Source organism: Cottoperca gobio, chromosome 6 (genome assembly GCF_900634415.1).
Source record: "Cottoperca gobio chromosome 6, fCotGob3.1, whole genome shotgun sequence".
Taxonomy (NCBI): domain Eukaryota; kingdom Metazoa; phylum Chordata; class Actinopteri; order Perciformes; family Bovichtidae; genus Cottoperca; species Cottoperca gobio.
This window is the reverse complement of record NC_041360.1, coordinates 4,942,676-4,955,175: the sequence shown is the minus strand read 5'-3', so window position 1 is coordinate 4,955,175 and position 12,500 is coordinate 4,942,676. Positions and strand designations below refer to the sequence as shown.

General features: G+C 41.2%; 1 protein-coding gene across 2 annotated transcripts in view; it reads left to right on the top strand.

The window, feature by feature from the left end:
* Window positions 1-12,500, top strand: part of ranbp10 (RAN binding protein 10) — a 34,577-nt gene that overhangs the window by 21,326 nt on the left and 751 nt on the right. Inside the window, exons 6-15 of one of the 2 annotated variants that reach the window (XM_029433929.1) lie at window positions 1-99; window positions 387-499; window positions 2,963-3,071; window positions 3,204-3,352; window positions 3,490-3,706; window positions 5,552-5,691; window positions 5,879-6,027; window positions 7,411-7,522; window positions 8,627-8,768; window positions 9,910-12,500. The exon at window positions 1-99 is cut by the window's left edge and continues 86 nt beyond it; the exon at window positions 9,910-12,500 is cut by the window's right edge and continues 751 nt beyond it. In XM_029433929.1, coding sequence (XP_029289789.1) covers window positions 1-99; window positions 387-499; window positions 2,963-3,071; window positions 3,204-3,352; window positions 3,490-3,706; window positions 5,552-5,691; window positions 5,879-6,027; window positions 7,411-7,522; window positions 8,627-8,757 — 1,219 coding nt within the window. In that variant the 3' untranslated portion in view covers window positions 8,758-8,768; window positions 9,910-12,500. Of the gene's footprint in view, window positions 100-386; window positions 500-2,962; window positions 3,072-3,203; window positions 3,353-3,489; window positions 3,707-5,551; window positions 5,692-5,878; window positions 6,028-7,410; window positions 7,523-8,626; window positions 8,769-9,806 lie in introns of both variants that reach the window. The other variant, XM_029433928.1, reaches the window with a different exon arrangement.

Here is a 12,500-nt window from a genome sequence, read left to right as displayed (position 1 = left end):
CGAGGACTACATGAGCGAATGGCGGGCCAAGATCCATGGCATGATCGCTCGATTCCCCATAGGAGAGAGGCTGGGGGAGTGGCAGGCTGTCCTGCAAAAGTAAGATTCAGTGCCACACACACACACACACACACACACATACACACACACACACACACACATACACACACACACACACACACACACACACACACACACACACACACACAAAAACCCATCACTTTGAAAACACACTGTTTAGAAACTATATATTTGTGTGTTTTTGAAGATTTGCGTCTTCAGTAGGAACCAATGGGCCCTAAGGCTGAGAGCCACAGACAGTATTTGGAAGTCAGAATATCACCACTTGCTACCTTTTAAACTATTTTCTCATGTTTTGTCTCCAGTATGGTGTCCAGCTACCTGGTGCATCATGGGTACTGTGCCACCGCAACAGCCTTCGCCAGAGCCACAGAGACCATGATACAAGAGGACCAGACATCTATAAAGAACAGACAGAGTGAGTGAACAAACTAAAGAAGCACATATTATTTCACATTTTCATTTGACCCGTTGCATTTATCACATACAGGATTAATCACTGCACTAAAGAATGTTTAAGGCTCAGTGTTGTTGTTGGAAGTTGTTTTCCTAAACCAGGGGTGGGGAACCTTTTTCCTATCAAGGGCCATTTTCTTTTTACAACATCCTTTGAGGGCCGTACTAATTATTGAACTCATAACCTCTGCAAAATAAATTTAAGAGCAGCCCATTCATTTCTGAATGGATACAAGAAATGTATCTTGTCACAGCAAAAGAACATATGAAGTAAAAAGGCAGTACACAATAATTAAATAGAATCAAAACTAATACAAGTACCAAGAGGTTGATAGAAAATAAAGTGAGTATTGTAAATGGCAGTGATAACTGCACAGCAGTGGTGGAACAGTCTGTTCTTGGTGTGGTGGTCTACCTCTCTATCTCTCCATGTTTTCATGTTACGCTCTGGAGCAGGGGTCGGGAACCTATGGCTCTTTCGATGACGCGATATGGCTCACTGACAATTTTGAGCTGACATTTTTTAACATGATTAACAAGTAATAAATAATTATACTGTGTCATTTTAAAGTAAAACATTTAGCAGCGGATTTTAGTTCTCCCCTCTCCTTTCCTCCACTCTGTCTCTGACTGTAACTGTGTGCACACGTGTGAGTGTGTGTGTGTATGTGTGTGTGTGTGTGTGTGTGTGTGTGTGTGTGTGTGTGTGTGTGTAGGGGGCGGAGCCCTGCCCTTTGCGAAACAGCTGAGGAGAAACTGCGCAAAGCAAGCAGTAGACCAGGGGTGTCCAACTCAATCGCAGAGTGAGCTAAAATTAAGGCATGGTTTCGGGGGTGAAGCTTGAAACTGCAGCGCCCGCAGAGTCACACTTTGCTTTGAGTGTGTCGTTGCACTGGAGGTCAATCAGCTCCATTTGGATGTTCACATGTGCTGTTTCCACGTCAACTGCAAACGGATTGCTGAGCAGTTCATGCGCAGTCGGGAACACAGCGGTGGAGATGGTTTGTTAGTGTTTGGAAACACATAGTGACCAAAGTTTCCTTAATGCATCAGAGTCTCCCACAGGCAGCTCGGCTTGGAACGCTCTCACTGCATCACACATGTCCGTGATCACACGGCCCTGAAGCTGCAGGTTTAACAGTGAGATGCTTCGTTATGTCGCACAAACAGGCCAGCTCACATCGTCCCAGAGATCTGTGGTGTGTTTCCCTTTGCTTCCAAAAACAGCCAGATTTCCTCTCGAAACTCAAAAAAAATTTCAGCACTTTCCCTCGACTGAGCCATCGCACCGCCATGTTCAGAATGTATCTCCTCAGGAAAAGACTTACATTGACACTTATAAAGTTTCCTGTCTGTGTTACGGTGCTTATTACATGTTTCATCTCCAGAGCTTTACAACACAGCGCTTCCTGGTGTGTGATGCAGTTGGGGGGGGGCACAGACAATGGTAGGGGAAACACTGATACCGCTTTTAGTACTCGGAGACGGGATATACTTAAAACTCAATTTTATTAAATATATGGCCCTCAAGGAAATACATTTAAAAATATTTGGCTTTTATGGCTCTCCCAGCCAAAAAGGTTCCCGACCCCTGTTCTGCAGAGAGCTGCTTGTTGGGCCAAACTCCGCCGAAGAGCGTTAACTTTATCCAAACGCACTCGTCCTTTCAGCTCGTGCAGTTCGGCATGTTTCGTTCAGTAATGACGCTCGAGATTATTTTTAATCACCGCAAGTACGTCCGCACAAACTAGACACACTGGCCTTTTACTTCCACAGAGAAATAATCGTTCGTCCATTTCTTCTGGAAAGTGCGACATTCTGCATCCAGCTTTCTCTGTTTTACACTCGCCACGCTGCGTTTTTTGACATGACGTGATGACACGTTCCGCTCGTGTTGTGTTCAAGGACCCTGACCTTGGCCAGGAAAAACAGTCAGTCGCCCGTTTAAAATATTGCCGTCTAGTTTTTTTTTCTAGTGGATTTTTTTTGCGTGCGTTTTACGAATGACCTCGAGGGCCGGATCAAATGGTCTCGCAGGCCGTATATGGCCTGGAGGTCGGAGGTTCCCCACCCCTATCCTAAACTAATGAAGGTTCCTGTTTTTACAACATAATACTTACAGCACTCACTAGGCTTTACAAGAAAACTTTTCTTATCATCAAATAATACATTTCCGCTATCCATATCAGATAGTACAAACTAAGACTGGATCAAACTTGTAAATATCCCATCATTTTGAAACGAACACGTCCAGAGTTAGATACTGTGGGCATTGTTTGTCCCCTCGTGACACGGGTCACGAGGGGACAAACAATGCCCACAGTATGTGAATGACACACTGACCTCTATCGAATGTTTGCTGTGAGGGCATGGTTCCACTTGATCAATATACTGTAAATAGCACGCTGTTTCTTTTGTCCAATAGGAATACAGAAGCTGGTGCTGGCAGGACGGGTGGGCGAAGCCATAGAGGCGACTCAGCAGCTTTATCCCGGCCTGTTAGAACACAACCCCAACCTACTATTCATGTTGAAGTGAGTAAGAGGGTTTTTAAAGATGCTGTACAAGGAACCATCTGTGAAGCCGAGCCTTGATTGTTTACCTTCAGTCATGCTGCTGTTGGTGGGAAATTAAAACCAGTAACACCGGTCTGCCTTGCTTTTTAGGTGTCGTCAGTTTGTGGAGATGGTGAACGGTACAGACAGCGAGGTACGCTGCTTGACCATTCGCTCCCCCAAGTCCCAGGACAGTTACCCTGGCTCACCCAGCCTCAGCCCTCACCACGGCGCCAGCAGCACACACCTGCACACCGGAGGTACACATCCTCATCTCCACTAAACATCTGTCCTTTCTGACAAGCAACACATTGGCAAAGATAGAAATGCCTTAAAACAGCCACCGAGTCCCTGCAAGAGATGAGATATGTGTCTGAGTTTTACTGTACCCCCCCAGGAGCAGACAGCCCAACCTGCAGTAACGGAGTGACTCCCCCCAACAAGTCAAAGAGCCACAGTGGCACTGGCAGCAGCAGTGTCAAATACCCCAGCGTGTCCTCCTCCGCCTCCTCTTCAACCTCCTCCTCCCCTTCCTCCGTCAACTACTCTGAGTCCAACTCCTCCGACTCCACTAAGAGCCAGCCACACAGCGCCAACAGCACCCAGGAAACCAGGTAGGGAGGCCTGACTGATTCAGAGCATTGGTAATGGCACCAAGTACCCTCAATCTTTGCTTACAAATAAATAGAGATGTAGGTTAGCCACGTGGGATAGTTTATCATCAATATATCATTACCACAGTTATTTTAAGACATTAATATGTAATCAGTGCAGGAAAATAAAAACATTGGCACACAAGAACATCGGCAACATCTATGATAATGCACTCAGGGTTTTCCACAAGGATATGAAGTAGCCAGTCAGGGAGGGGGGGATTTGGCCATAAAAGCCCACATTTTGTGGCCTCTGGCACATTCTAATGCCACTATACCATCACTATACTGTTCTTAATAATGCATATTTTAATGACCCGATTGTTAACTTGTAGTGAATATTGTAAAGGAGAAATAGGCTTCTTGTGCGCTTTAGCAATATTTGAAACCACACCTATTCCTGAGTGATCAGAACTCTTATAATTAAGAGTCATTAGACCCTATTTATTATGTTTTATTTACTGTAAGGTTTATCAAGACACGGTTAATGTAAATAAAGATAATTCATTCATTCGATCATTCATTAAGCCCTTAAAGGTCCGTGTGGCGTTTCTAATGAGGAGGACCTCTGTCTGTCGGAACTTATGTAAAGCTGCGCACTACATTATACTTTGTGTGCCACTGGATTATTTATAGAAGGGAAATTGTTTGATTGTCAACATTCTACATGTCAACATTCTACATTTTGATCTCCGTAAAGTTTCCTTTAGTTGTCCCCTATGTTGAATAAGTGCATATTATTTTCTGTTAAATTCCCATAAAAACCTATTTTCTCAATCAACCTCTAGCTATGAGTGATACGGTCCCACATGGACAGACTATTATTATCTTCCAAAGTTTTTTTTTTTTCACATGACAGATTCCTGTCTGTGCCGTTTTGTCTCGGCTCTTCTCGCTAGTTTGAAATGGCCGGGGCTCAGTTTGAAGAAATGTGACATCACATCTTTCAGTGAGCCGATCAAGATAAAGCAACATCTGAATCAGAATGTGGTGACAGTTGTGGGATTATTTGCTAAAATTGCCAGACAATGTCAACCAAATCAGATTAAACCCTAACCCACACAGTCTGACGCAGCAGATCTTAAACAAATAATTAACTTTAACTTTGTTGCTTATTTAATCATGAATATTTAATGGATGTATAAAACATTTTCAGATTTAAAATCTAGTGTTCAGGAGCTTTAAGGGGTTGAACAGGATTTGTTTCTCAGAATGATGTAGTAATACCTTCATGACAGGAAGCAACAGTGTAGAATCGACAGTTCTGTCTTTTTTCTCAATTTATTTTTGTATTTCTGTCATCACTTTGTAGGTTATGATGACATTTTACTCTGATTTAGTTGCTGAAACAGTGCTAGAAACAGTTTAACAATGTGCACGTCAAATTAGAGACTAGATAAGTGGTTTAGATAACAATGTTTAAACTAGCTGTGTGTCTTAAATGCTTGTATTTGTTGCCTCGGTGGACTTCTGTTGTAAAGGGGTCATGTCGCCAGGTTTCAGCAATGCAATTGATGAATAAAGTGTTATCGTACACTATAGGAGAATGTACTACAGAAGGTACAAGTTGTGAAACTCCTTAACATGGGCTTCATCACTTCTGTTCAGTCTTGTCTGTAGTTATGTTTAGATTGCCAGGTGCCCAATCTGTAGAGTCCAGATGAACTGATGAGCATAAAACATTAACATTATGTTCATATTATTTCTTCATGAATTTCATCACTTGAGTTTAACACTCCTGTGTGCCGTCCCTTTTGTGTCTCTGTATTTGCGTGTGTGTGTGCGCGTGTGTGTGGGTTTGTGTAGTGACAGTGAGATGGAGATCGAAGCAGAGCATTATACCAACGGGGTTGTCGAGGGCTCCTCAGCACGGATAATGAATGGCACATACAAACACGAAGAGATCCTTCAGCCAGATGACAACAGTATTGGCAATGGAGTCACAGGTACATACACACACACACACCTATTTTTTCCTTTATTTTATTCATCTTTATGTGCTTTGTTGTATACCTCGCCTCTTGCTTTTTCTTTTGCCTTTCCCTCATACTTTTTTGTACATTTGCTTTCCAGCAGCATGTTTCTATGCGTCTACTTGAACTGTGTGTGCACATGTGTGTCTGTTGCCAGCAGATGAGGGTTGTACTAATGGTAGACAGCTCTGTGGAGGGAACCAGGCAGCCACAGAGAGGATGATCCAGTTTGGACGGGAGCTGCAGGTGCTCAACGAACAGCTGTGTCGCGAGTATGGCAAGAACGCCACACACAAGAAGATGTTACAGGTACACACACACACACGCACGCACACACACACACACACACACACACACACACACACACACACACACACACACACACACAACTGCATGTGCATACACTTTTGATTTCAGAAAACAGCTGTGCTACAACAGATTAAAGTGATGCCAAAACTGGACAGAAGAGATTTCTTCTGTTGGCACCAGTTAGAATCCTGGTCGCAGCATTCTGAACACGCTGCAGGAATTTGAGCAATGTTTGATTTAGGATGTGCTGTAATAAAGCAGATAGAGTCCCAACTGTAACAACCAGCGGGTCAGTTCTCTGGTGCAGAGGAGAAGGCTCAAATGACTTTGTACAACAGGCTGTGTCCTCTGATTCATAAGCAGCCGCTCTGAAAGCAATAGAGTCCCTGGAAAAACACGGGAAACTGGAAGGGAATAATAAAGGCTCTGCCAAAGGGCTTGTCTATAGTTGTTAAAACCAGACACTTTTATGAATCATAATAATTTTGTACTAATTGCATTATAGCAAAACATCTATCACAACAAAATTGGCCTACCTATTTTACAGTGTTCTCCTACTGTAGCATTAAGTAACGCTGAACTACCAGGGGTCAGAAAGACTCCAAGGTACAGAACCGGAGCACTGACGTACTCTACTTTGAGCTAATAGAGGCTGAGCATCTCTGTAGGCGGAAGTCACTGCGGTTACGCTCATTGAGTGTCAGCCTTAGCTACCAACAAAGCTAGCTTACAGTTTTACAAATACAAAGGTGTGATAAAATAAAAATATGTGTACAAACCTGTCTACATACAACCAAGATATCCCTTGGGGTCCTTGTCACTTTAAAGTAGGACCAAGCGTTGAGGCTTTTGTATCCCTTCAGGCTTTGCTCTGTGTATTTCCTCAGTGTTGAAATCAGGTACATATAAATGTCAGGAAACTCGTGTCCTGGCCTCAAGTCAATGTCCATTGGGGTCATGCTTTAGGCCTCTTGAATAAAGTAAGAAGAATATCTGTGTTTTTCTTTACCTTTACCGGCAATTCAATGTACAGATTAGATTTTATATGGTCGATGACACACGTGGGATTCAAACATACTGTTTTTGCACAACTACAGAACCAAAACACTGAGCTGGAAGAGGCTAAAACTGCTAAATTGAGTGTTGATACTAAGTGAGTTCGACACTACGAGCAACAGACTAATTGAGAATTCAGAAATATGAATACATGTAGGAGGTGTTAGACTTAGTGTTAAAGGACACGTCATAAGTCGACCAAGGAAGCGACATTGAATACAATTGTACCACAATGTATTCATATACAATGTATTCATATACAATGTATTCATATACAATGTATTCATATACAATGTATTCATATTGGTCGTCTGTCTGTCTGTGCAGGATGCATTCAGCCTGCTAGCGTACTCAGACCCTTGGAACTGTCCCGTGGGCCAGCAGTTAGACCCGACCCAGAGAGAATCCCTCTGCTCTGCACTCAACAGCGCCATACTGGGTAAAAAGCAAACACAGACGCATGCAAATTCAAATTACAACTGCAGTTTTTGTTGGGTTTTTATTTTTACTGTAAAGGGACGTCCACACCAAGATTAAAACCATAGATATTCTTTCTAAGTGAAGTTGATGGCGGAGTCCACACCACAACTATACCAACAACGACAGTGACAAACGATATCGTTGGGATCACTTTCAGAGCTAATTAAAATCCGACTTTACAGGGTTCAAAATGCCACTTTCAACATGGCAAATTACATTGTAGAGAGACTCAACTCTCTCGCTTCCTTATGATTCATAATCAGTTAATAATCTGGGGTAGATTATCTATATATTGCCATGCCTGGAGGCACCAATGTGAAACAAATGAAAAACGTAAATAGTCAGGAATGTAAACATTTAAAATTGTTGCATTTAGCTTTTTTTATTTTATTAAAATCGTATTCTTACTAATATGAATAATAAGAAAACAGTTCAAATGCTGTGCTGTACGCCGGGGTGCTGTGCATCTCAGCACCAAGGACGCAAGGAGAGAGATGCTGTTGATTTCAATAAGAAGTCTTTATCGTCGATTAACAATATGTTCAAAGACCATTTATCAAAATCCACCTTCAACAACAATACATTGGTTAACTATTTTATTTAATTTTAGAAAGGCATGCAGTGAAATCAGGTCCGTTATAAATCCGTTTCTGACCGGAAAAACTAAACTGAAGAACTGATGATTATTTTCTCCTCCTTGTGATTATTATGTGAATACTGTAGACATGAACATGTAGCTCATTTGAGTAAATAGGCTTTACATGTTTTGTAAATGTAATGTTAAACTTTTCAAGGTGACATTACCCTAAAGAAGTGGACAGCTGGAGCTGCCACTGTTAACAGAACGTTAGCATCAGTGTAGAGGCTCACATCGGTATCACTGTAGTGTTCTTTATAGTTATTATTCTTGGTGTGGACGTCCTTTAACACTTTGATATTGTTACAGCCATTGGGCAATAAGAAAGAAACTGCTTGACATTGTCCCTGCCTTTTAATATAGTCTGTCATACCCATCACACGTGTGTTGCACCCCTGCCTGCCTGACAGTGTTTTTTTGCTCTAGAGTCCCAAAATCTGCCTAAACAGCCTCCATTGATGTTGGCGCTCGGCCAGGCCACAGAGTGTGTTCAGCTCATGGCCCGAGTCCGGTCTGGTTCCTGCTCCTTCGCCAGAGTAGACAACTTTTTGCACTAGCCCAGGTCTCGGTAAGCACGTTTATGTAGTATAGGGCCACAGACAATACCTGTTTCTGTTTAATCACAGCTCTAAATCAGTGCCCATAAATTCCACTGTATTTCAGCTTAGATCTTTCTAAAAGTTGTAGTCGTTCTGATGAGTCATGCTAACTTTGCACTCCCCAATTTTCCAGCTAGACCTACATTTTACAGTTAAATCTGAAATAGCCCCCTGGATTAACTATTAGCTAACTTTCCAGCTAACCAAACTAGCTATGCGTCTGCAGTGAAGGCAGCTAGATCATGCTAATTTAAATAGCTACTATCGACAAGTGGTTTACGCTAACGTTAGCTGTATGGCTTTACAGTAGTAAAATGACTGTATAATTATATTCACATGTTTAGAAGACAATGAAATAAACAAAATGTCCTGTTTTCTACTTCTGCTCTAGCGTGTGCTCACAGCCTCACATATGTAAACAAATTGGTGTGCAGATAGCTTGGTTAGCTAATTTGGTTAGCCTGGAAGTGGATCCCTATGTGCTGAGCTAAAGTAGCTAATCCAGGGCTCTAATTTCTGTGTTAACGCTCGGTCAAAGTTAGAAACAAGCGTTTGAGAAGATTAATGTAAAATGTACGTTTATTTTCAAAGCTTTTGGAGGCTTGTGGTGCATTCTCTGATATATGTTGTTTCTCCTGGTTCATGTTTCCCGAACACAAGTGGCGAGTGCAACGTTAACATGACACAGAAAGAACTAGATCCAAGTTAAAAGATATCAGAATTTCCTGTTGTATTTTTTTATGGAATAATAGGAAGAATACTGTGTGGCTGCACAGTGTAACCGTCCGTTATTTTCCTACAGTTAAAAATCTCATTGTGAATTGCATGCATAAAATGAAAAACATTTGGATAACATATACACTGTTCATACATCATATGAAGTAAAATAACTCCCAAACTAAATGAAAATACCAAATCTATGCTGTGCACCAATATTAATGCAAGCTATTTTAATCGTGCTACATTCATTCATTACCTTGCTTAGATGATTACCCCTCTCTCCACAGGTTAATGTTAAGTAGCACTGAGAGGAGGCATGTCCAGCAGGTAGTTGTCATGGCGACAGAGGAAAGAGCATGCGTGTGATTGGTGTGTTTGGCTGTCCATCAGACCGAGCCAGCGGCACAGACAGAGGAGCAGAGGAGAGCGGGAGAGAAGAAGGCTTCCTTTTAATTTAGTATTATCAAATAAAGAAATGTGTGACACTATTTAAAGATAATTATTATTCTGTTTATCTAGCCATTTTTATAGTTTTTTTTTTTTTTGTCAGTTTGTTGTGCTCATCCTGGACAAAACACATTTTGAATCCCCTTTTTTATTTTTTCTTCTGTTTTAACGGGTGGATTTTGATTCCCTACGGTCAGTATTTTACCACATTGTTGTTGTTCACCATATCACAGACTACAATACCCACATCTGGTTGCCATGGTGACCCACACTACTGTAGGTCAACCTAACAAAACCTGAGGTATATTAACATCATCTTTGATGAGATACAGAAGACAGACAGACGCTGAACCCTTTATCCCTCTAAAATTCTTGGAAGTGCATGTGTTAAATATAATATAGAAACGCGTTCAGCAGTGGTCGGCATGAAAAACACCTTCGATTGTGTGGAGCAGATCATTATCGGGTCAAGCCTGATGCCGTACAGTACACTGCTGCTGATATAACATATCAAATGGACTGATGTAAGACAAACGTGGGTCCCTCAATTATTCCAGAGAGCTGAATATAATGGGATGCTTCCCGTGTAAAAAACATAATTGAATGACCTCTGTAGAGGAGAGCACTGCCAGTAACCAGGGGCAGAGTTTGAGGACAAGGGGTTACATTGGAATATTAGACGTGTTTGATCCCTAATTTTACTGTAACTGACCAGAGCATCGACTAATTGGTGATATGGTTGCAGGTGACAGAGCTCAGAACCAGCTGCAGCTTCAACACCTGCTCTCAACACCCAACATAACACTATTATCAGGGTCGCCTTGATGCCAGCATAAAGAAAATCCGTATCTAAGGCAGATTTAACAAGCACAGCGAATGGACGGCTAAAAGTCAAGTAACCCCTTGGGATTTCATTATTGCACTATTTTTACATCGTCCTTAGTCTGACCTGCTCTGTACATGTGCTGTCACAATTCGAATTTCAAATAAAGAGGTGAAATAATTTTCCAATAGATTGAGGATATAGAGGATATAGTACAATAACTATAAAAAGATGGAAAATATATTTTTATTGTTCAAGTTCGCTCCTGGCCTCCATCGGATTCATCCACCTTGCTTCTGTTTTGGATTCAGATCAGTTGTAAAAAAAACTTCCAATCACCACTGGTAGCCCCCAACAGCATGAAATTACAGCTACAGCGTCTTTTGTCAACCCCTCCTCGCTTTCATCCACTTTGTATGGAGCCCCAAAGTTTTTCATATTAAGAGAGTAAATAGGACATTATGAAATTAATAGCATATGAATAAATAACTAAAATATTAATTTAACCAAAAAATTGTGAAATAATTACATTTGCATGCTCTTCGCAGGCTCAACAACTGCTTCCAAAATGTAGCCAGCTAGCTCCTATTAGCTAGCAGCTGACTCACAAGCTAGCAGCTGACTCACAAGCCAGCAGCTGAATCACAAGTTAGTTACTATATTTGAATCAACCAACTAGTTGCTGCTGCTTATAAACACACTGCACAGTAACCAAACGTTCTTTTGATTTAGCTTAACAGGGCTACATATGCTACCTACCTAGCCAGCTAACTAGCTAGGCTGGCTTGTGGGCTTGGATTTATTACTCAGCATGAGAGCGAAGAGCCAGTGTTAGCAGCAGCATCTAACATTAGCTGGTTAATTCAGTCTTAAGTAGTTTTGTGATTCTGGAAATGTTCCTCAGGAAAGAGTCTTTGTGGTTGCTAGCTCCTGTTAGGTCTGACTTGAGTTTTGATCATTTCAACACCATGTTATAAAAAACTCATTTTTTCTCAGTGCTTGTGTAGTCTACTTACATTTGGAAATCTCGAGTGCTTACCAACCCACATAGTTTGAAATAAGGCAACCCAGTCAGGTTCTTTGTGGGCTGCCTCGGTCAGAAAACATGGGATTCAACAAGCCATTCACATTTAGCTCCCCTTCATGTGTCACATGCAGGCTGATTAGAATATACACTAGTAGTTCTAGTAGAAACCCAAAATACAAGTATGAACCTAAAAATGAGCATAATATGTCCCCTTTAAATTCTTTCACAGTTTATTGGCTCGTTTATGTTTGTTCACATTTATTTCACAATGTCTTGTTTATTTAATTAATATTAGATTTTAATAGTGAAATATTCATTTTGAAATGTTATCATGATCAGCTTCCTGTCTCTGTATCTGAAAAGATGATTGTTCATTGCAAAATTACAAATCGGACTCAACTTCACACTATTTCCATCTCAATAATTGGACTCTGACTACAAACTTGTTTTGTTTCATAATATAGGTTTATCTGAAACATTTTCATTCTTTTGTTTTTGCAACAACCTTATTTTCTACCAAATAGCAATGACTTAATGTTGTCTGACTAGTGACACGCTGTCACTTCCTCTGCTTTGTTGTGACCTGGCAAATGGCTTGTGGATCCACCCTGAAGTGTATATTTCCATTTATACGAGAATAGAGAAATATGGAATAATATAATACTGGAGATGTGTGTATGCAAT